Here is a 19,469-nt window from a genome sequence, read left to right on the forward strand (position 1 = left end):
GTCCTACGTGTGAGAGCCCTGAAACGGTTTTTTGTTTTGTTTCCTTTTCTTTTGGCCTTTTAATTGGTTAAATGCATTTCCTCCACCACACCTATCAATCCTATATGGCAAATTTCACAAGCAAAAGACAATACAAAAATCACAAATCTAACTGTTATCCTTAATATTGCGGCATAATTGATAACGATGACAATAATACAGAGTATTTGATCACCGGTGCAAACTACTCTCATAAACACTAAGTGCAATCAAATGAATATCCTAAAACTGAATATGTATCATATTTGCCAAACGGATATGACACAACAGAAAGCGAATGAGACATTGGTGTTTGTGGATTGTTTAGAAAAGAGCCATCCAAAGGACTACCAACAGGACTGCTGCTTGATGCCAAATCCGGGATGTGCATTTACTCGATGCGTTGCCCGTATGCTCGCAGCGGAAAGTTGGCGTTTCCATCATATCGCCGACGTGACCGTGACGGTTGATGCCGAGTTGGTACTGTCGCAAAGCAGAAAAGGCAAAAGCAATACATCAACCATTTTCCCCACATTTTCTTTCAAATGGGAATGTTTTCGTTAGCTTTGTTCTGTTTAGCATGTTATGATGAACACGACAATGCTGTGAGAGAGCGCGAGCGCATGACATTTCCACAAGTTTGAAGGCACATTTGTCATGCCTAAGGTCTTGCTTTGCAAATTTCACATGAGCAGAAACACTCTCGAGTTGCACTTACGTCCTTAGTGTATACAATCTGAATTTGCGACATGTTCTTCACCAGGTTCTCATACGCCACGATTTCTTGTTGGTTTGAAAGCGAGCCTCCCGAAGGGAATCTGCGGGGGAATTCATATTGAATAATTAGGACCATCTCACGATACATGCGCCTCATTGCAGCACGGTATTTGTTTGGAGCAGAAAGTTGGGCCACAGGCTCTCACTGCTGGTTCAGGTCTGATGATATATTGGGCCAGCTGATGCATGTTACAATCTCAATTTTGGGGTAGTAGAGCAGGAAGGCCAGGCACATCTCGTCGGTGGTGGCAAAGCCCATCTGCGTCAAGCCGCAAGTGTTTGGTAGGCAATAAAGTGGCGCTTGGTGTGATTTTTTTTGCTTCTTCCACTTACCTTTGTAGGTTTTGTTCGATTGGAGGTGCTGTAGGAGCACTCCACCACAATGACGTCTCCCTGTAGCAGACGTCCCACATTCGAGAATTCAACGGGAAGCAAAGACAAACGTGACTGTTTGTTAACAAGGCGGTAGAGAACGGGATGATCTGGAGTCACTTGTTGCTTCGTAAAACGTGGGGGCCACGACGGTTTGTCTCCAGAGCAACTCTTGTACGCTCCACTGGCCCATGGAGCGACCAAAAACAAAAAGTCTGACTTCACAGCCAGCGTGTAGACTGCCTTTGCTACCTGACTCAAAGGTGATATTAACAAGCCGGCAGGCTCACCGGCTTGATGGTCTTGATGCTTCCCAATCTGGTGATCTCTTGCAGGTTGAAGTCATAGTTGGGATTGGAGGCGAGGAAACCCAACTGCTCCCCATTTCTATCGGCGACAAGCGTGCTCATCACCGACCGGCGCGGGGTCGTTGGTCCTTTCTCCCTTTCTTACCTGAAATGTCCCACTCGGACCTCCCTGCCGGCGAGATGGGTGTGCATCATAATGGCAAAAACTTGCAAGTCTGGCACCGGCTCCATGATCTGCGTAGGGTAGAAACGTAGAGGGAGGACATTGGAAATACGTGCGGGAAATCGTCACACGCCGCAGCCACGTACCTGAGAAAAGAGACTGGTGTTGCACACACCGAAGGTGCGGAACTTAGCGGCTCCGGGAGGAATGTCGTAGTTGATCAAACCGGACGGCGACACGCCCGTGCTGAGGATGCCGACATCGTGCGGGCGCAGTTGATCCGTGTAGTGCAGCTTCAAACCCGAGCTGTCGGTCCTGCCTGCGGGAGGAGCACGACAGCCGAGGCTCAGCGACAGCCGGCGGCGGCGCCGTAGACCTCGTCAAAAGCCTACCCGATTCGTTGTTTGGGTTGTTGTAATGGATTTCCAGCCGGTAGAATGCCGAGTTGTCGCTGCCTCCGATGGGGATGCCCGCGTCTTCTGGAAAGTCAAAGATCTGCGGCGGCGCCGGCGGACGGATTCATCAAGACGCGTCAAAGGAGAAAGGCGGCGAGGCGGACGGCCCACCTGGCCTCCGAGGGCCCAAGCGGCAACGATGGCGTGGCAGAGGGCCCCCAAGCGGTCCAGGTAGCATTCGCCGTCGTAGGGCGTGGTCACCGAAGGCGGGCAGTTGTACAGCAGCATGTGGTGCACCACGTCGGGGTTCTCGATCACCGGCTCAAACTGAAAGCGTGAAAACGGCGTGCGTCGTGGAGAATGAGCGGTTCCGTCATTTCCGCAACAAAGGGAATAAAATTGCACTCCAATGGGGATGAAATTAGGTGACGACGAATTGAAAATACCCGAATGATGTGATGCTTGCCAATCAAGGTGGGGAGCTTCATGGTCCTGCAGTGGTAATAAGTGTCCTGCGGAGGGATGGTGACCTACAAAGAACGATTGTTTCGCAAAATCTCGCCAAGCGTGGAACAGAACAGGAGTGGGATTTGATTCCTACGTTTTCCACGGTGGCCCTGATGGAGTTTCCGTTTGCCACGGCGGTGGCTCTGGAGACATAATTGAGGAGGTTGAGCTTTTTGGTGCCGGTGAGGGGCCCGTGGTAGCTGATCTCATCCGTGTTTCCGTAAGCGTAGATCAGATTCATGGCTTGGGCCTAAAAGATTCAGCACGACAAAACCCGCAGGAAACCGACTCGTGACATTAGGAAAGAAGCTCGTTACCGAGGCGACGCCCCAAACACCGCTGTGACCCTTGGCGTCGGCGCGTTACCGTGCTTGCACGTAAACGATTCCGGACCAAAACCGTGTCGGATTACGTCCTTTTCAATGAGAATAGACCGTGTTGCTATGACGCGCTCTTGTGTCGAAACACAAAAGGGGACAACATCTTATGGAAGCATTCAGTGGAGCGAAAGAGGAGAAGACCCGCAAATGCAGCTTAAATGAAACTTGAGCTTGACAAAGGACAAAGGCATTTTCAACACAGGAGAAGACAATTGCCAAGTGCAAAGTAGAAAGTGACCATCTCATTGCTAGGTGACTCACGTCTAGCTCAAACGGGTGTGCGCTATGAAAAGAATTTCGAGTCTGACTCACGGTGATGGGGAGATCTTGGTCATCACAAGTTTGGAAGGGCCTGGAGAAGGTCACGAGAGTTTGCCCGTCGCTCTCTTCGAGGGACAGCAGCGTGTAGCTCTGCTGCTGGTCTTCCACCGGGTAGCCGTTGCCCGTGGCGTAATAATCCTGCGCGGCACAAACAAACAAAAACATGCATTTGAAAACAAATCTGGCCTCGTTTTGACCACGTGACTTACTTTGAAGTAGATCCCGCCGGGCCCGAGGCCCCCCATGATGAGGTCGGCCCCCCTCATGTCTCCGTTGGGACTCAGGCCGAAGCCCACCCAGCCGGTGGTGTTGACGATGAATTTGATGGTGATGTTCCCCTGCTCGTCGTCGAAGCCCCACTTGATGCAGACCAGGTGATCGTTGTCCAGGTAGTCCATGAAGGGCAGGTCCGGATCAGACGCCTGCGCTCCTTGGCTCCAGACCAGACACAGGATGGGAAGGAGGGTCAGCATGACGTCCCGCTGAGGCCGGAGAGCTTTTGGAGCGTGCGTGTGCTTGAGGAGCCAAATAGCGTCCCCACCCTTTGAACACACCTGCAGTGCTAGATAAAGCTATGTGATACATACCCCCCGCCCCCCCCAAACATACCACACCCTCGGCCAACTCCCTTATCATCTCACAATTCATTATCCATCACTTCTATCGTCATCTGGTTGAAATATGAGCAGGTGGCGAGGACGGACAAGCTGGGAAAACATGATAGGACTGCATCAGGATAAAAAAAAAAATCTGAAATTCCTATGGAAAGATCTGAATAGTCTGTTTGGGTTGACATTGACGTTAGACATTTTTATTCTAGCTGTTTAGTGGGTAGGAGTGCATTGACTAGACTTGCAACGCAGCTTTTAGCCAGCTGAGGGCGACACTAACGGACAAAAAGGATTATTCAACTGTTACGTTGCTGTTGTTTTGATTTGAAAACCAGACAACGTTATCGATTATAGGAACAAATAATTGCTCCACGTGAAATCTCATATTTGTGCTGATCGTAGTTTAACCGTTTTTTCTTTCAATATATTTTCATGAAACAAGTCGTAAAGCGGTGTTGCTAAAGTAAGGTTAACACAATGTAAAACTATATAAACCTTTTTTACAAGCGTGTTCTTATTTGAATAAATGTTAATTAATAAGAGGAGCGGATCCGAACCGGAGCACTATCGGATCGGGTCCATCTTTCCGGTTTCCTCCCCAACCAGGGCCCGCCCGCCCGCCCGCATCCGCACAGCTCAGGGGCGGCCCGAACCAACACGGACGGATCTCATCTGCGTTTTCACCCGGACCCACTTGGGCGTTCTCTCGCCTTAATTCCCTTGAAAAGTGTTTTGCTTGCGGTTGTTTACAGGAACCGCCGTGTTTACGTCACGGAGAAGAAAAGCAGCGGAAGGAAATGTCCAGCTGAGTGTTGGAAAAGCCTCCAAACCGACTGCTGGGGCCTGCCTGCCTGCATTATTTGTGCCTTTTCTTTTTCTAATGACTGATAAATGCTTCGACTATGGCACTAAAGGTAAGATCGGCAACGTCCCCAGGCTGGAATAATTGCAAATGGAACTTGTGGTGGTTTGCATTGCCTTCGTGGAGGCAGGCAGGCTGGCTGGCTGGACGGACGGACGGCTGACTGTTGCAGTTTGTCACGTTAGCTTTCGAGTAACTTTGAAAGTCAAAGTTACAAAGCGAGACGCAACGACATCCGCATTTGATGCGCTCAAAACGGGCGGCTAAGTCGAATCGAGGAGTAGTCGGTGCTCATGTTTGTCCGATCGTGGATAAATGTCTGATTAAAAGAGTCTTGTGACATTTTACTACCTTTCAAGTGCGGGTGACTTGCTGCTCGCGGTGCGAGCTGGGAAATGGAGTCTTCGCCGGCCGCTTTAGCCAAATTAGGAAAATTGCAATGGTGAAAATTGACTAGGACTTGGTTCTCACTATTTGCACGTCTTTGGCTATTCAATTCAAACGTGCAGTTTTGAAACAAATCTCTTTGGTAATTGTTGTTGTTTTTCATCAATGTTGCAAAGTGTATGTCTGAAATGGCATGCACTGTAAATCTGAAACGATTGTGTTCACGTTCAGTGACCTCGTGATGCGTACCGCTTCTCGGGAGCATGCTTTTTTCCCGTGCTTGTTTTTGGTTGACACTGATACTGCTTACGACTCAGCAGAAAACCGGCAAAGGGGAAAACCCGTTTGTCCTGTTTGATCAATGAGCGCACTACCGAGGTGTTGGGATATGTTAATAATGTTCCGTCGACAGAGAAAGAAATAGCTGAAAACAAACAAAAGTGCGCCGTGTGTGTGTGTGTTTGCTCTCAGGCACAGGTTTTGTATGACTTCACCGCGGAGGCGGGAAACAATGAGCTGACGGTGAAAGAAGGCGAAACGGTCACTATCACCAATCAGGTGAGTTGAAATTGGAGTTCTCAACTGGTGCACAAACACAGGCCGGCCAGCCGGCCGCAAACATGATGTCATTGTCGGTGGTCAACAGTTCAAAGGTCTCTTAGCTGTGTTTGCCGAGCGGCAACTTTGCGCCACTCGCTTGACTCTCGACATTTACCTCTACACGGGACCTTTTGGGTCAGATAATGGCCCTGGTTGTTTTTCCTAAACGAGAATGACTGCGCAAATGTACTGCTTGGACTGACCTTCTCAATTGCTTCACTGATTTAGCCAAAATGTCTGATTTGGGTTCCAGCAAATTGGCGGTGGCTGGATTGAAGCGCAGAACTCCCGAGGGGATGTGGGATTGGTGCCTGAAGACTACATTGAGGTGACACACGACTAAATGTCAAACGTCCTGTACTGTATTGTGAAAGGGGGGGGGGGGGGGGGGGGGGGGGTGAACAGAAACGCAAGCAGATAGCGCCGCAGCTTGAAAGCCAAATCTCAACAGGATGTTGTGCTCGTCTTTGCCCATCCGGTTGAGCCGATTCCCTTCGGGCGTGTTTAAAAAGACGGTTTAAAGTCAAGGCTTACCCCATGCAGACATATCCAGCCGTGTTGTTTGCCACTCTTGGAGATTCAGCCAAGGTCAGGACTCACAAAGTCCTTGAGATAGTCGTCATAGCTATGGCTGGTTATCTTTTTCAAGGATGCTGCAGACGTGGAAAAATGTGAGCAGAAAGCACGGCTGTATCTAATGGATAGGGCACCTGCGGGGCTCCCAAGAGGTTCCGTCCAGAGATTGCTTTCTGCTTCATCTAAAAGAACAGAAACATGATGAGATGTCAATTTGATTAGGCTTGAGTTTGATTGGAATGAAATAGAGAGCACACAGTTGGTCTGGCTTTTTTTTTTTCTGCTGTCTGAACTTCCAGTGGAACGTGGTGGCGTTACCCCGGAGGAATGCACCTGTAAAAGTCATAAAGACTCAACTTGGAATTGTTTCCCTTCTCCAGCTCAACAAGTCGGCCCTCCCGCCGTTCTCGGCGCCGGCCGCCAACGTCGGCAGCGTCACAAATTCCGATCTGTCCTTCTTTGACGCTTTTGCCCCCGCGGCCGGGACACAGAACCAGGTGAGTGGAGTCGATCTTGTTTTTTTTCCTTTCTGCCCGTGTGAGCTCCGCACACAAATGCAGAAGTGAGAGCTCCACGTATGTGGCGCAGCTCGCTCGGTCCCGTTTGCATTTCAGCAGGAAGTTGCCAGGAAATGAGCGTACTGCTGCATCGGTACAAATCGGGGAAGGGAAAGCGGATGAGTCAAGAAACGCTCACTCTCAACTTCCATTTGACCCCCTCCGCTTCGCTCCATCCCTCAACTGCTTGGCTGTCGGCGCCTCGTGATGATATCACCTTTTTTCCCTTCCCTTAAGGTGGCCGCTAGGGGGTCGAGCACCCCACCCGACACCCCAGTTTCCCCCTACCCTGATGAGGTAACCGCCACTCGTGGGTGGTCGGCAGAGCTGAGCGGCATGAAGTCCCCCCCATGTTTTTTTTTTTTCACCCTCTGGCGCTTCTTGTTGCCCGCATGATGGCACGCTAACTGTTTGCTGGTTTGGAGCGCATGTTTGGCGGCCGTGCAATTTGTAACGGTTGACATGAAAAGCTCCTCAAGGTGCGCCTTACCTTTGTGGTCCTGCGCAGGCTGAGCGCAACGGCGGCGACCCCTGGTCCTCGTGGAGCACGGACCCTTCGGCGGGCGCCTCCAACAACTGGCCGTCCAATCCGGAGGGCACCCAGACGGGCAAGGCGGCCGCCGGCGACTCCTGGCCCGGCGCCTCTCACGGCCACCCTCAGGCCTACCAGGGTCCAGGTAGTCACCGAGCCCTGCGCACACATATTGACACTCTGAAGTGTTTTTTTTCCTTGGAAGTTGAAAAAAAAAAAAAGCGCGGCTCTGCAGCTGTGCGCCGCCTGACCCAGCGGATCTCGCGCCAAGCGCTGGAAAAGCTTGACTCACTCACGCATGAGTCAAGCAGGCCAAATGAGGCTTGACCTCAATTTCTTCATTTTGTTTTTGCAAAAGGAAAATGCGGATGGAACAGAGTGAACAGACTTTTCCTTTTTCTTTCTCTCTCTCTCTCTCTCTCTCTCTCCAAAGACATCTACCCTTATCCTTACCTTATTGATTACACAGGTATCCTATGCATGGTGTGCCCGGGGCAGTTGTTTTTTTTTGTGAGGGTCTGGGTCAACTATTCAAAGCATGTGACGACTTTTGCTCTTTGCATTAACACCGTGTTGTTGAGAGTTTGTGTTCCAATCGGCATAAGGCATGATCAAGTACGTCAAAGGCGGGCTGAAAATGACTCGGCTAATTTAGGCAAATCATCCTTTAGCCCGCAGAGCCAATCTGCCGCCTCTCCCTAATGCGCACATAGCTCGGGGCCAGATGATCCACGGCATCCCAGCCGCCCTGACTTTTGTCCGTCTCACCACCGCCCGCAGGAGCCGACGACGACGAGTGGGACGACGAGTGGGACGACAAGTCGGCCGCGGGTTTCAATGAGGCCGAATCGGGAGACGGGGGCGCCATGCAGCGAGGCGGCGCTCATGCCTCCATGAAACTCAAGTAAGGAACCGAATGGTCAGGTCTGTCTGAGCACTATCGCACAGTCCACGAGGTCTGGACGGCGTGGAAACCCGACAGATGGCTGAAAAAAAAAACAAAGTCCCATTGCTGTTTCTTCCAGGTTTCCCGGCTTCTCAAAGTCTGGCCCAGAGTTGTACCTCCTGTGTAAGCAGATAGCAAAGGGCAAGGAAAAGCTCACCGTCTACGTAGGTTCTATTGGGAATTGTTCTCGGCCATCTTGCTTTGGGGGATCCTTCGAAACAGAAACTTTTTTTGCCCAAGCACAGATGGGCGACGTCGGTCCGGTGTGGCTTTACCCGGAATCGCAGCTGGACTGCGTGGTGGCCGACCCCAAGAAGGGCTCCAAGATGTACGGCCTCAAGAGTTACATCGAGTACCAAATCACGGCCAACGTAAGCGGGCTCAGGCCGCCGCCGGCAACTGCCGCCGCCGCGTCCATCGGAGTCTAACTCGCGGCCGTCCGTGTCCTTCCAGACCACCAACCGACCCGTCAATCACAGATACAAGCACTTTGATTGGCTGTATGAGAGGCTCCTGGACAAATTTGGCTCGGCCATTCCCATCCCGTCGTTACCGGACAAGCAGGTAACAGGTGAGTCTGGCGCTCGCGGCGTCCCGAGGGGGACGAGTGCGCTTTCATTTGTTCTTTTTTGCGCGCCAGGGCGCTTTGAGGAGGAGTTCATCAAGATGCGAATGGAGCGCTTGCAGGGCTGGATGAGCCGCATGTGCAGGCACCCGGTCGTTGCCAGCAGCGAAGTATTTCAGCTCTTCCTCACCTATAAGGACGAGAAGGTACGGCCCGCCGCCATCTACTCTCAGAGGCCCGAGTTGCGTCCGACTGAAGGCGCCCGGCCGCTCTTGCGCAGGACTGGAAAACGGGCAAGAGAAAAGCAGAAAAGGACGAGACGGTGGGAGTGATGATCTTCACTACCATCGAGCCCGAGGCTCCCGACTTGGATCCTATCGAAGTGTGAGTGAACGAATCGTCCCTCAACGGGCGACACAAACGCTCACCTTTTTTTGCACGCAGGGAGAGTAAATGCGAGCAGTTCAGCCGCTTCACCAAAGCAATGGACGACGGGGTGAAGGAAATCCTCACAGTGGGCAACGAGCACTGGAAGCGATGCACGGGCCGTACGTAACGTAGCGCCGTCGGCATTTGGCCGCCGGGCGTTAGGCTGAATCCCGTGTGCCTCTGCGACTTCAGCTCTGCCCAAAGAATACCAACGAATCGGGAAAGCCTTCCAGAACCTCTCCTCGGTGTTCACCAGCAGCGGATACCAAGGTAACCGGCGGCATGGCGCAAAGTTGGAATGGCCACGCCTATCCAGCAACCGCCCGTGTACACTACACCGACACACCGGTGCGTCGGAATGCGAAAAAAAAAAATCAGACGTCTTCCTCTTGTAGGTGAGGAAACGCTGACGGATGCCATGACAGCCGCAGGGAAGACCTACGAGGAGATAGCGCAGTTGGTAGCAGAGCAGGTCGGTGCTCGTGACTTATTTGCAAAATGTATTGTCGCGCCCTCGATTGGAAGAAATAATCGGAAAATCTTGCTATTCTCCAATAATACACTACTGTACGTGTTTGTTTGTACATTGTGCCAAGTGTTGGCATTCAAATGTGAAGGTGGCCTTTTTTGCTGCGGCCTGGAGGAGAATATGCGGTAAGCCGGAGCCCATCCCAACAACCACCCTGAGTCACTTGTGTTGGTGACAAAAGTAGCCTTTGTTTTTTTATAAACATCTTTGGGTGTCAAAAGTCTCCCCGTTCGATGCCCCACTAGCGAATAGCAGACGTACGGTACATTCAGTTCCATAGAATCACAGATTTCCTGTTGCCACTTATCAGTGGTGTGCTGCTACTTGCTTGGATTCCGTTAACCACTGCAACAATTCCCTTCCTTCTGCTTGTAATCTAGACTATTTTTTTTGCCCCTCCCCCCACCCCCGTGTTTGCGTCTGTATGCCTTACATTGGTTCCAGCCAAAAAAGGATCTCCACTTCCTCATGGAGACCAACAACGAGTACAAAGGTTTGCTTGGATGCTTCCCGGACACAATCGGCGTTCATAAGGTACAGCCGCCTCCACGTGTACAACTCTGACAAGAAAATAGAAAAAAAAAACATTTGGTTAAACAGGGCACAGAGCAATATTGTATAATTGACTAAAATAAGAAGTAGCCAGGTTACGATTTCTCTTGGGCTCCCCCTACAGGTGTAAACTCCTACATACCTTTGAGGATGCCAATGTAGCGCTGACGTTTGGGTTTGTCGTGGATCGCAACCATTTTATGGAACCGCTTTTGCGTGCGTGTCTGTGGTGTTGTAGGCCGCTATTGACAAAGTGAAGGAAGGCGAGAGGTTGGTGGCCACCAGTAAAATTAGCCCTCAGGAAAAGGTCACCATGGCCAAACGAGTCAGCACCATGTCCTACGCCTTACAAGGTAAGCTGCGCACGCACGTGCGAGGCGGCGCTTTACGGGCGACTCGCCGGCGCAGTCTGACCATTTGCTCTCACGTCACCAGCTGAGATGAACCACTTCCATAGCAACCGCATCTACGACTACAACAGGGTCATGCAGCTCTACCTGGAAGAGCAAGTCAAGTTTTACGAGACGGTAAAAAGCAATCGCCTGGCCCCTGATTGGACGGCCCTTAACCCTCGCCTCTCTGTCCACCGGCAGATCGCCGCAAAGCTGAGACAAGCTCACAGCCAGTTCACAACAATGTGAAGGCGCCTCGCAAGGTCCGGCCGAAGAACTCGCCCCCCCCCCCCTTCTCATTGAAAGCTAGATGGCAAAGCGGAGAGGCCCAGCGCTGAGTGCGGCACACAATTCCTCTTCCTCTTTTTTTGTTTTTAAGATCAGCAAACTGGTGACGGGAGCAAAAGGCACTAAACCGCAGTTTACGCAACTGAAGAAATAATCGTGTCACTGTAGCCTCTTTAAGAAAAAACCAAATCCAATTCAGAAAAGCTAGCTGTGCCTTTTCATACGAACGTGTGTTATTGTACATTTCCCTGGAAGGAAATGTGCGTGTGTGTTTGTCGGCGCCTGCCTTCTTTCTTCCTGCACTTCCTGCTCAGAAGACAGGAAGCTCCGCCCCTTCCCGTCCTCCCTCCTCGCCCCACGTGCCTTGCTCAGTTGAAATGAAAAGCGCTTCGATTCCATTTGTTGCATTTGATGGACGTTTACATTTCAAGACCTAATGCGCATTTGAAGACTACAAATGAATTGCCACTGCCTTGAATCTGATTCTGGTGTGTTTTTTATATATGAAGGTGCAGGAGCTGTAGAGCACACATGCAATTTGGTTTTGCTTTTTGCTCGCAATCGTTTTGTTGTTCACCTTGTTTTGAGATCCTGTGAGACACATCTATAGTAAATGTATGTATTTAATAAAAAGCACGCCGACCGGCATCACGGCTCCGTAATGTACAATGGAAGTAAGGCCTAATGGAAGGTTCTGCTTGGCTCAGTCCAAAGGCAGACTTTGATGAAGGTGCATTGGCTCTTATTTCTATGGACATGAGTAGCTAAAGTCCTCAAATAAAGATACATTATTCTATCAACTGTTTTGCTCATTTTCCCAGATTTCTTTGTGCCTTGGAATGTAATAAAAATAGCTAAAACCACTTTTTCTTTTCTAATTGGAGGCATTTTCTATGCAAAGAATTCTGCTCTTGTTCTTGCCGTGCGTGCGTGCGGGCACACTGAGGTCCTTATCTGCGCTGAACAGATTCTTGCGTTTGAGAAACAAAATGGAATGCGAATGAGCGCGCAAGGGGTCAAAGGGGGGTTTGTGCATCCCTGCGGCCGTGGGTGAAAGAGGCCTTTTAGCCGTGCACGAAGCTCCCTCCCGCTGTCATCAGGTGCAGCTGGAGAGCAACATGCACAGCTATTGACTTTGTCAAGTAAGTTTGCTACGCCAGAGAAGAAAGTGGACAACCTTGCCATTAAAATGAAACTTTTTTTTCCCCTCCCTCTTTTGCCTTCTGTCCATCTCTCGCATGCACTCATGGTTGACCACAAGGCACTGACTCTGAGGCACTGCACAAGATGAAAGTGTGATTTTATTTTTAGAATATCATCGCTTCAGGCTAGTGAAAAGCCAAGGTATTAAGACTATGTCATGAAAAACATTATATATTTTTTTACATTTATACATATATACATCTATATACATATATGTATTGACTTTGGCTTTTTGTATTAATCTACTACTGAATTTCTTATTGAGCTGCACTTGTAATTTTATTGGACTTTGGTTTATACAATTTTATTTTATTTATTTTTGTCGTGCACTTATCGTAAGTCATTAATAATTCAAACAAGAGATGTTTTGATCGGCCCACTTTAACCTTCATTTTTGCTGACAAAAAAAAAAATCAAAACAAAGTACAAAAAATCAGTCACCGTGAAAAATGTCGAGGAAGGAAGAGTCGGTGCGTCGCCATGGTAACGGTCGCTCAGGGAGAGCGATGTTTTCGAAAGGCCCGCGGCCGGATCATCATGGTGACTTTGCGTAGCGAGTAATAGTCGGAGTCTCTCCACGAGTGCCACACGATCCCGTCGGGGCCCAGCTGACCGTTGGGCGCGTAGTGGCCTCCCTGCGGGACACACGCCGGCGCTGCTCAGTTTGCACCAAACTGCCACCGCTCGACGGGACACTCACCCTGTAGTAGACGCCATTGAGGTTGGCGTAGAAGCACTGGCTGTACCACCATCCGCCGTGGGAGATCTCGGCGCAGATGTCGCCGCTGTCGGGCGTGCTGAAGCCGCGCTTGTCGTGGTACCAGCCGAAAGAGTCGCGCGCGCTGCCGCCGAAGCCCGACACGTGCAGACGGTAACGGTTCTCCTCATCTTCTACGCTGCGCCACACGCACGACACGGATACGTCCGAACTGTTTATAGTCATGGGTAGCTTTGCCGCGGCTCTCGCTTGGATCCTTTGTGCGATTTTCTCTTTGCAAACCGCTGTGTGGGATCCTGATGGATGGCCCACCTGCACTGCTTAGGAGTTGAGATTAGCAACTAGTGGTTCTCGTGCAACACTGATGCAGGATGTAAATATTGTACGCAAGAGTGCACGTTTGGTAGTGAGCGGAAGACTTGCGAGTCGGCATTGCTCTTGGCGCATTTGGCTTCTTTGAAATGGGCCACCCACCTGAAGTGTTGATAGAGGGCGTGTTTGTGCTTGTTGCTCCAGTCCTCCAGATCGATCCGCAAGCTGTAGTCCCCGTGGCCGCTCAGCTCGTGGATGTGGTCGTTGCCCAGCCAGAACTCGGAGCGCAGGTCGCCGAAACCGGCCCGGTATTCGCGCCAGCCGCGGTCAAAGCTGACGGAGCCGTCCACCCGCCTCTGGATGACCGTCCAACCGCCGCCTGGCCACGGCGAGAGCAAGGCATGAGCGTGGGATTGCACCGTGCGGTGATTTGGATGACATTGCCTCACCTGCTCATGGTTCTACGCCAACACCACAGTGCATTTTGTGGCGTGGACGGACGCGCGACTCACCGTCAGTGTCCATGTCGCAGTAGACCTCCACAGGCAGGGCTGCGAGAGAGGGCACCACGGTGTAGACACCCGACCTCGTCACGCCGTTGTAGTAGATGGAGGCGCAGTCGATGGGACAGTTCCTCATGTGCTGGCTCTCTGAAGGAAGCCAAAGGACAGCAACAAGTGGGCGGCAAGCACCCTCTGCTGGAAGTCGATGGTACGGGCGTACCCGGATGTAAAGCCCACTGGCGCTGGCTATTCCTGAGAGGATTGGGCCGGACTGCGTTGATCAAGCATCCGGGGCTCTTCTTGGCCTGCTCCACTAATCGGCTGAGGTTGTGAACTTGGTTCTAAAAGTAGACACGCAAAAAATACGACGACTAAGCGGCGCGCTCGGAAGGAAGGAAGCGGCTATGCGCATTTGGAGCTCCATACCTGCAGGTTGAGGATAAGCGTTCCCTGGAGGTGCAGCAGGCTGGTGGCCTCGGCGTAGTGCACCTCCATCTGGTGGAAACGTCGCTCCTGGGTGGCGTTGGAATGGCTCCCGTCGTCGTGCTGACAAGCAACAGCGGCAAAGTGGACTCGCTTGCCAGGACGAGGCCCGAAGCCTCGTTGCCAGGCGCAACATCACACGTCACGTGAGGCCACCTTTGGCTCAAGGCCGTGTTTTGTCATTGGCTCAGTGGATCATGGCGCATGAAGCTAATCCTGTTAGTTAGCGAGGTCAAGGATATGTTGGAGGAGGGCGGGGGGGGGGGGGCCCGCCGACATATTACACAGCGGTGGAAACGGCACAGCCGAGCAAACGAGACCAGGCCCCGCTCCTGCCACCCATCCTGCTTCTGAATCAGAATACAACTCGCAAGGCAGTCATCTTATCTATCTAGCGGGGGTCACCTGTAGCAGCTCAAAGTGCCTGATGCGATGGCGGTGGTCGCGCAGCTCCTCGTGCAGCTGGCGGACGGTCTCCTTCAGCTCAGCCACCTGCTGCTTACGCTCCTCGTTCTGGCGCAGCCAATAGGAGACCTCGTCCGTGCAGCGGAACATGTCGGGGCAGCGCTGCCCGTCCAGCTGCGGCAGAGTGGCCACCAGCCGGCACATGCCGTCCTCCGTCGGCTGCAGGGTGGTGGAAATGAGATAAGATCTCCGTCGTGATCTCCAGGGGGTCTAAGGAGTCAGGCACCTGGTTGGTGTAGTCGCCGCACTGGGATCCGCCGCCGTGCTGGCCGCTGGCGTTCAGCTGCTCTGCCGTCGCCCCCGAGAGCAGCAGCAGCAGCAGCGGCAGGAGGGCCCAGAGAGCCGAACCTCGCGCACGAGGCTCGGCCCAGCGCATGGCTGCCGAGCGGGGCCCCGAGACGGACTTCACCGGGTGATGCTCGGCCCACCGGGCCTAGCGAGAAAGAGACCTTTTCAAAACATACGCTCGTGACATAGTCAAATCCCCAAAATGTTGTGGTTGAATTGAAGGGCTATTGCACTGTTCTGTTCTTGTGTTTCAAGAACATTTGTTAAGTGTTCCACTTAATAAAGAGGTAGTTGAAATGTTCTTAACTGTCAAATATGATGTCTTTGAACCGAGGCAGCAAATGATAACTTGGGAGGACGGTTTGCCTTAGCTACTCAAGTTAAGTACAGATCAAATCTACTCAAGAAAGAATGGAGAGAAACTGACCTCGTTGGGAGACGACCTCCGACCCCGTCCTGGGCCTTGCGCTTTGGGCCCCTTTCCATGCTCCTCCGCCGTCTTTTTTTTTTCTCCCTCTCCCCCACTGTTTGCCTGTCTTGTGGTGTCTTACTTTGCGGTCTCTCTTTCACTAGACATCTTAGGCCCATAATCCCCCTGTAAGAGGATGAGCGAGAGAGAGAGCGAGAGAGAGAGAGAGCGAGAGAGAGCGAGAGAGAGAGACAGAGAGACAGAGCGCGAGGCAAATGAGGAGCTGCTGCTGCTGCTGCTGCTGCTGCTGCTGCTGAATTTCAAGCTTAAGTGGAAACACATGCAAAAAAAATCAATTCAATAAACAAAACACAAGCACTGGATTTGAATGATTTTCCAAGCACTTTAAAAGTGACTTGATTTGATAATTGTATAAGGGTACTTGAGGAAATGAGCACGCTGTGCATATTTGATATTTGCCGCCCCCGAGTAAAGCGCGCGGCAGGTCGGCTAATCCCTTGGCTTATCTCCCGAGGGCCCTGCCGGGGGCGAGTGGGCGTATGGTGGGCGTTTATCCTATTATGTATGACGCCAATCCGCATCCTCGACTTCCTCTTTGCTTGCCAGGTGACACTCGGCCGTCATGACAAGTCCGCTTGAGTGCAAAATCGAGTGTGTGGTGACCAACATTCAACAAGGCCCTTGGACAAGGCGCAACATGGTCTAGACGACGGACGGGGGCTTCGGGTCAAAGTCTTTGGTGCCGGCAGGAGGCTTGCCACCACATGGTGGCACTATAATGCAACGCAGCATTGTCTTTGTGCTGCATCATAAATTCAGTCAAAGACTTCATACATACAGTAGATACACATATTGTAAATATCCACACTCTATCTTGTAAGTGGGTCACATCTTGGTAGTCAATGAGTTGTTAATCCTGTGCGGGCCTGACGCATCAATGTGTCAATACACGGCGGTGGTGGCGGCGGCGGCGGCCGACACTTAGTTCCACACTAATGACGGTGCGCGGTGTACTGTGAAGTGTTATCGCAGCGTTTATCAAGACATCCGCACTCCCAGCGTGTGTCTTTTCTCTAGCAGCAGGCCCAATGTTTCATCAGAGCGTCCGGTGACGTCAGTCGCCGATTGTGGTGGGGCGCTGCTTTTGTCCGTAGTGGACTCCCCGCTTCTTCTTATTGAAGGGCAGGGGGGGGGCACTTACTTCACAGCGGAGGACAGATTTATTGCCAGGTTGGCTAGGTTTGCTTTTAAGTCCAACGTGACAGCGAGTGTGTGGCCGTTTCGGAGCGCCTCACTGTTGGCCGCGAGTGCCCGCATCGGTGACTTCAAGGAATCCAAACAATGAAGTCTGTTGTTGTTTAGTAACGTCTTGACGAGAGAGGGAAGAGGCATTATGTCATGGAGGCACTTTGCGACAATGACGCATCCCCTCACGGCTAATCGAGGGTGGACTAAATTCGCGTCCAAATGAGGCCGAACAACAGGAAAGGTGGCGACCATGACTCCGAGCCGTCTCCTCAAGTTGAGACTGCACTCGCGCCATAAAGCCTGAGCTCGTACATGCGGCGCCGGTGAATAACATTTTGTCGCGGCTGGCGGTGCGCAGGTAACCATGGCAACATGCCGGCGCGGACACGAAAGGGCGACGACGAGGGGGGAAAAGGGGAAAGCGTTTTGGCTGTGTTCGGATGAGATCAGTCCACTCAGAAAAAAGACATCAGGATAAAAAGGACCTACAGGTGGAAGGGGTGAGTGATGTATTACCCATAATGCACTGCAACTCCCTCCCTCCCACTCACCTTAAGTGTGCATCAACGCTTCCTAGCAACCTCCTAATCGTATTTGCTTTAAACTTGCTGTGCTCACACGCTTTAATAATCACGCCATCTCGCATTTGCATAATGCAAATGCAATTTGAGATGTTTATGTGTGAGCGTTTAGTCCAGCGTGACGTGGCCCGCACAATCCCCCAGCACATTGCCACCCCGCAAAGCTAGAACCATATTGCTGGCTTTATCCAATTTCCAGCAACATCACGACTATCATGTTACTCAAAGCTATGTTACAACATTTTTTCTATTTCAAGTCCATCACTAAATTTTGCTTGCTTTCATGACTAGTTGTGACATGCAAGAAAATGTTGCCCTGAAAAGCTTTTTGAACTGAGAACTACGTACGTCTGAGGTTTGATACGTACTTTGGATAACAAGTTAGCTCAAAGTGTGTACCTAATGAAGTGTCCGGTAGGTTTCCGGTGGCGCCATTACCGGCGCTAAATGGCCCCTCGTGGTTTTTGACCCGGACGCGCTAAAAGGCCTTGGCGGTGACGCCGCTAATGAGCCATCCGCTTTATGCAACTATCAGATTAAAAAGGCAGCGCAGATGACTCATACCGGCCAGCATGGGAGGTGAATCCTCACTATCAGCACTTTGCATTGTTTGCAAACTAACAGAGCCGACGCGGCGGCGCGTAAGCTCCGGCGCTAAGCCTTTTTCCGAACATCATCCTTGTTATGAAAACAGCAGCTTGGACATCTGGACCGACCACATCTGCCCTGTCACGGGATCCTATTCATGACGACGGGAGGGCCGTAGCTGCAATTAGCACAGTGGCGTGGCGTCGCGTACGCTGAGGTGCAAGTGCGGGAAGTCGCATGAATGTCAATTGTGGCATCAGCCTTGAGGACGGATGCTCACGTGACCTCCAAGGTTGTCCTCTCCGTGACTGCTGATGCCACATGCAATTTGCCCAGAGAGCCTCCGTCATGATCAATCACGGGCGTTTGCGCTCTCCGCGAGAAACCGCCGCCTGCCATCGCCGCTTATTTATGATTCGTCTGATGAATGGCATGTCGCACCGTCAGAAACTGCTGCTGCTGCTGCTGCTACATGTAAACTGATCATTAATATCTTCAGAAAAGACTCTAGCCATGATTGACTTTTTTATTTGGTCTCTTTACGGCAGATTTTCACCCGGTGTAAGCAGCCCTGCCTGCCTGCCTGCCTGCCTGCCCGCCCGCCTGCTGTGGGCTTTGAGATTTTCTTTTTTCCCTTCAGGAAAGAGTCAATTCTCTTGACAAAAAGAAAAAGCTCCCCGGCAATCAGGCGTTTGTGTCTGCGGGCGGGGAGGAGCGAGGCGGGAGTCAAACATGACAAGTCCGATTGACTGGCACGGACTGCCCGGTTGAGCTTCCAGACGGGTATTGATTGGGCCGTGATTGTCTCTCGGCGCCGTTGTTTGGGAGAATCACAAAAGGCGTTTGTTGCGCCTGGAGAAGATAAAACCAGTGCGGTCGCAATCTTTAAGATGCACGGAATGCACAAATCATTGACCACCCCAGATTTGCACAGTTTGGATGATGAGCCACATGCTGCTTCACCACCCGTGAGACCGCTAGCGGCTTCCACGAGTGGGGCGCACGGCATCAAGGCATCATCTCCCCGGTTGTGCAACCGCTTGGGATGGAGCCTTTGTCCTCTCCGTCAGCCATAGGCATGCTTGCCGGCCCACCCGTCACCGCCCCCACATTTATCTTCACTAACCCCCCACTGCTCAAGTGCACTTGTCGGAAGAAAGGTGACATTGAAGACAAAGAAGACAATCAGATTTTCTCTCGCATTTACAGCATCCCAAAAAGCCATTCATGTTAAAAATGCTGCCAACAAAGGTGAGGAAACCTTTAAGTGAATGCGTATCTTGCTCACACGCGCACACACACACACACACACACACACACACAGTGACGTGGGACCGCTCGACCTTCAGAAAATAGTCCCACCCTTCTGTTTCCCCCCCCCCCCCTATTAGTCATCATGCTAAAGTAATTCAAATTAATTTCCCACCTCATTAGTTTACACCCACTACTTGATAATGACAAAGCAAATAAAACGTGTGATATTGTCCGAGTGAACGCATTTTCCCGCTTGCTTGATTTTGGCTGCGTCACTCCAAGCGAAAAACGTCACTGAAATTGTTTGAAAATGGTCGTGAAGTCGTGAC

The 19,469-nt window shown here is 51.5% G+C and overlaps 3 protein-coding genes across 8 annotated transcripts; 1 reads left to right on the forward strand and 2 right to left on the reverse strand.

Moving 5' to 3' along the window:
- Window positions 1-41: 41 nt before the first annotated feature.
- moxd1l (monooxygenase, DBH-like 1, like) lies at window positions 42-6,661 on the reverse strand. Of its 3 annotated transcripts, XM_061269886.1 has the most exons (15): window positions 6,236-6,661; window positions 3,883-3,948; window positions 3,451-3,676; window positions 3,233-3,379; window positions 2,635-2,790; window positions 2,480-2,563; window positions 2,205-2,360; window positions 2,031-2,133; window positions 1,785-1,957; window positions 1,621-1,709; window positions 1,458-1,554; window positions 1,129-1,188; window positions 942-1,054; window positions 737-836; window positions 42-501 (listed from the first exon to the last, which is right to left on the reverse strand). In XM_061269886.1, exons 1-15 carry the CDS (start codon window positions 6,238-6,240, stop codon window positions 343-345), a joined length of 1,734 nt encoding a protein of 577 aa, XP_061125870.1. In that variant the 5' UTR covers window positions 6,241-6,661; the 3' UTR covers window positions 42-342. The 3 variants fall into 3 exon arrangements, with proteins under 3 accessions (XP_061125870.1, XP_061125871.1, XP_061125872.1); XM_061269887.1 differs by lacking the exon at window positions 3,883-3,948 and having other exon boundaries at window positions 3,451-3,671; XM_061269888.1 differs by lacking the exon at window positions 3,883-3,948 and having other exon boundaries at window positions 43-501.
- Window positions 4,460-11,867, forward strand: snx9b (sorting nexin 9b). Of its 4 annotated transcripts, XM_061269882.1 has the most exons (20): window positions 4,460-4,766; window positions 5,573-5,659; window positions 5,955-6,029; window positions 6,658-6,774; window positions 7,072-7,131; window positions 7,343-7,511; window positions 7,800-7,835; window positions 8,147-8,270; window positions 8,392-8,476; window positions 8,558-8,683; window positions 8,766-8,883; window positions 8,953-9,083; window positions 9,158-9,261; window positions 9,322-9,425; window positions 9,499-9,576; window positions 9,702-9,778; window positions 10,280-10,369; window positions 10,626-10,740; window positions 10,823-10,914; window positions 10,981-11,867. In XM_061269882.1, exons 1-20 carry the CDS (start codon window positions 4,755-4,757, stop codon window positions 11,026-11,028), a joined length of 1,848 nt encoding a protein of 615 aa, XP_061125866.1. In that variant the 5' UTR covers window positions 4,460-4,754; the 3' UTR covers window positions 11,029-11,867. The 4 variants fall into 4 exon arrangements, with proteins under 4 accessions (XP_061125866.1, XP_061125867.1, XP_061125868.1 ...); XM_061269883.1 differs by lacking the exon at window positions 7,800-7,835; XM_061269884.1 differs by lacking the exon at window positions 7,072-7,131.
- A 522-nt stretch (window positions 11,868-12,389) lies between these two features.
- si:ch211-203k16.3 (fibroleukin) lies at window positions 12,390-15,525 on the reverse strand. The gene is made up of 9 exons (XM_061270955.1): window positions 15,490-15,525; window positions 14,978-15,184; window positions 14,692-14,910; window positions 14,230-14,349; window positions 14,024-14,144; window positions 13,813-13,950; window positions 13,463-13,679; window positions 12,971-13,166; window positions 12,390-12,905 (listed from the first exon to the last, which is right to left on the reverse strand). The coding sequence occupies exons 1-9, from the start codon at window positions 15,523-15,525 to the stop codon at window positions 12,765-12,767; spliced, it is 1,395 nt and encodes a 464-aa protein (XP_061126939.1). The 3' UTR covers window positions 12,390-12,764.
- Window positions 15,526-19,469: the final 3,944 nt, after the last annotated feature.

The sequence above is a fragment of the Syngnathus typhle genome, linkage group LG22 (genome assembly GCF_033458585.1).
Source record: "Syngnathus typhle isolate RoL2023-S1 ecotype Sweden linkage group LG22, RoL_Styp_1.0, whole genome shotgun sequence".
NCBI lineage: Eukaryota > Metazoa > Chordata > Actinopteri > Syngnathiformes > Syngnathidae > Syngnathus > Syngnathus typhle.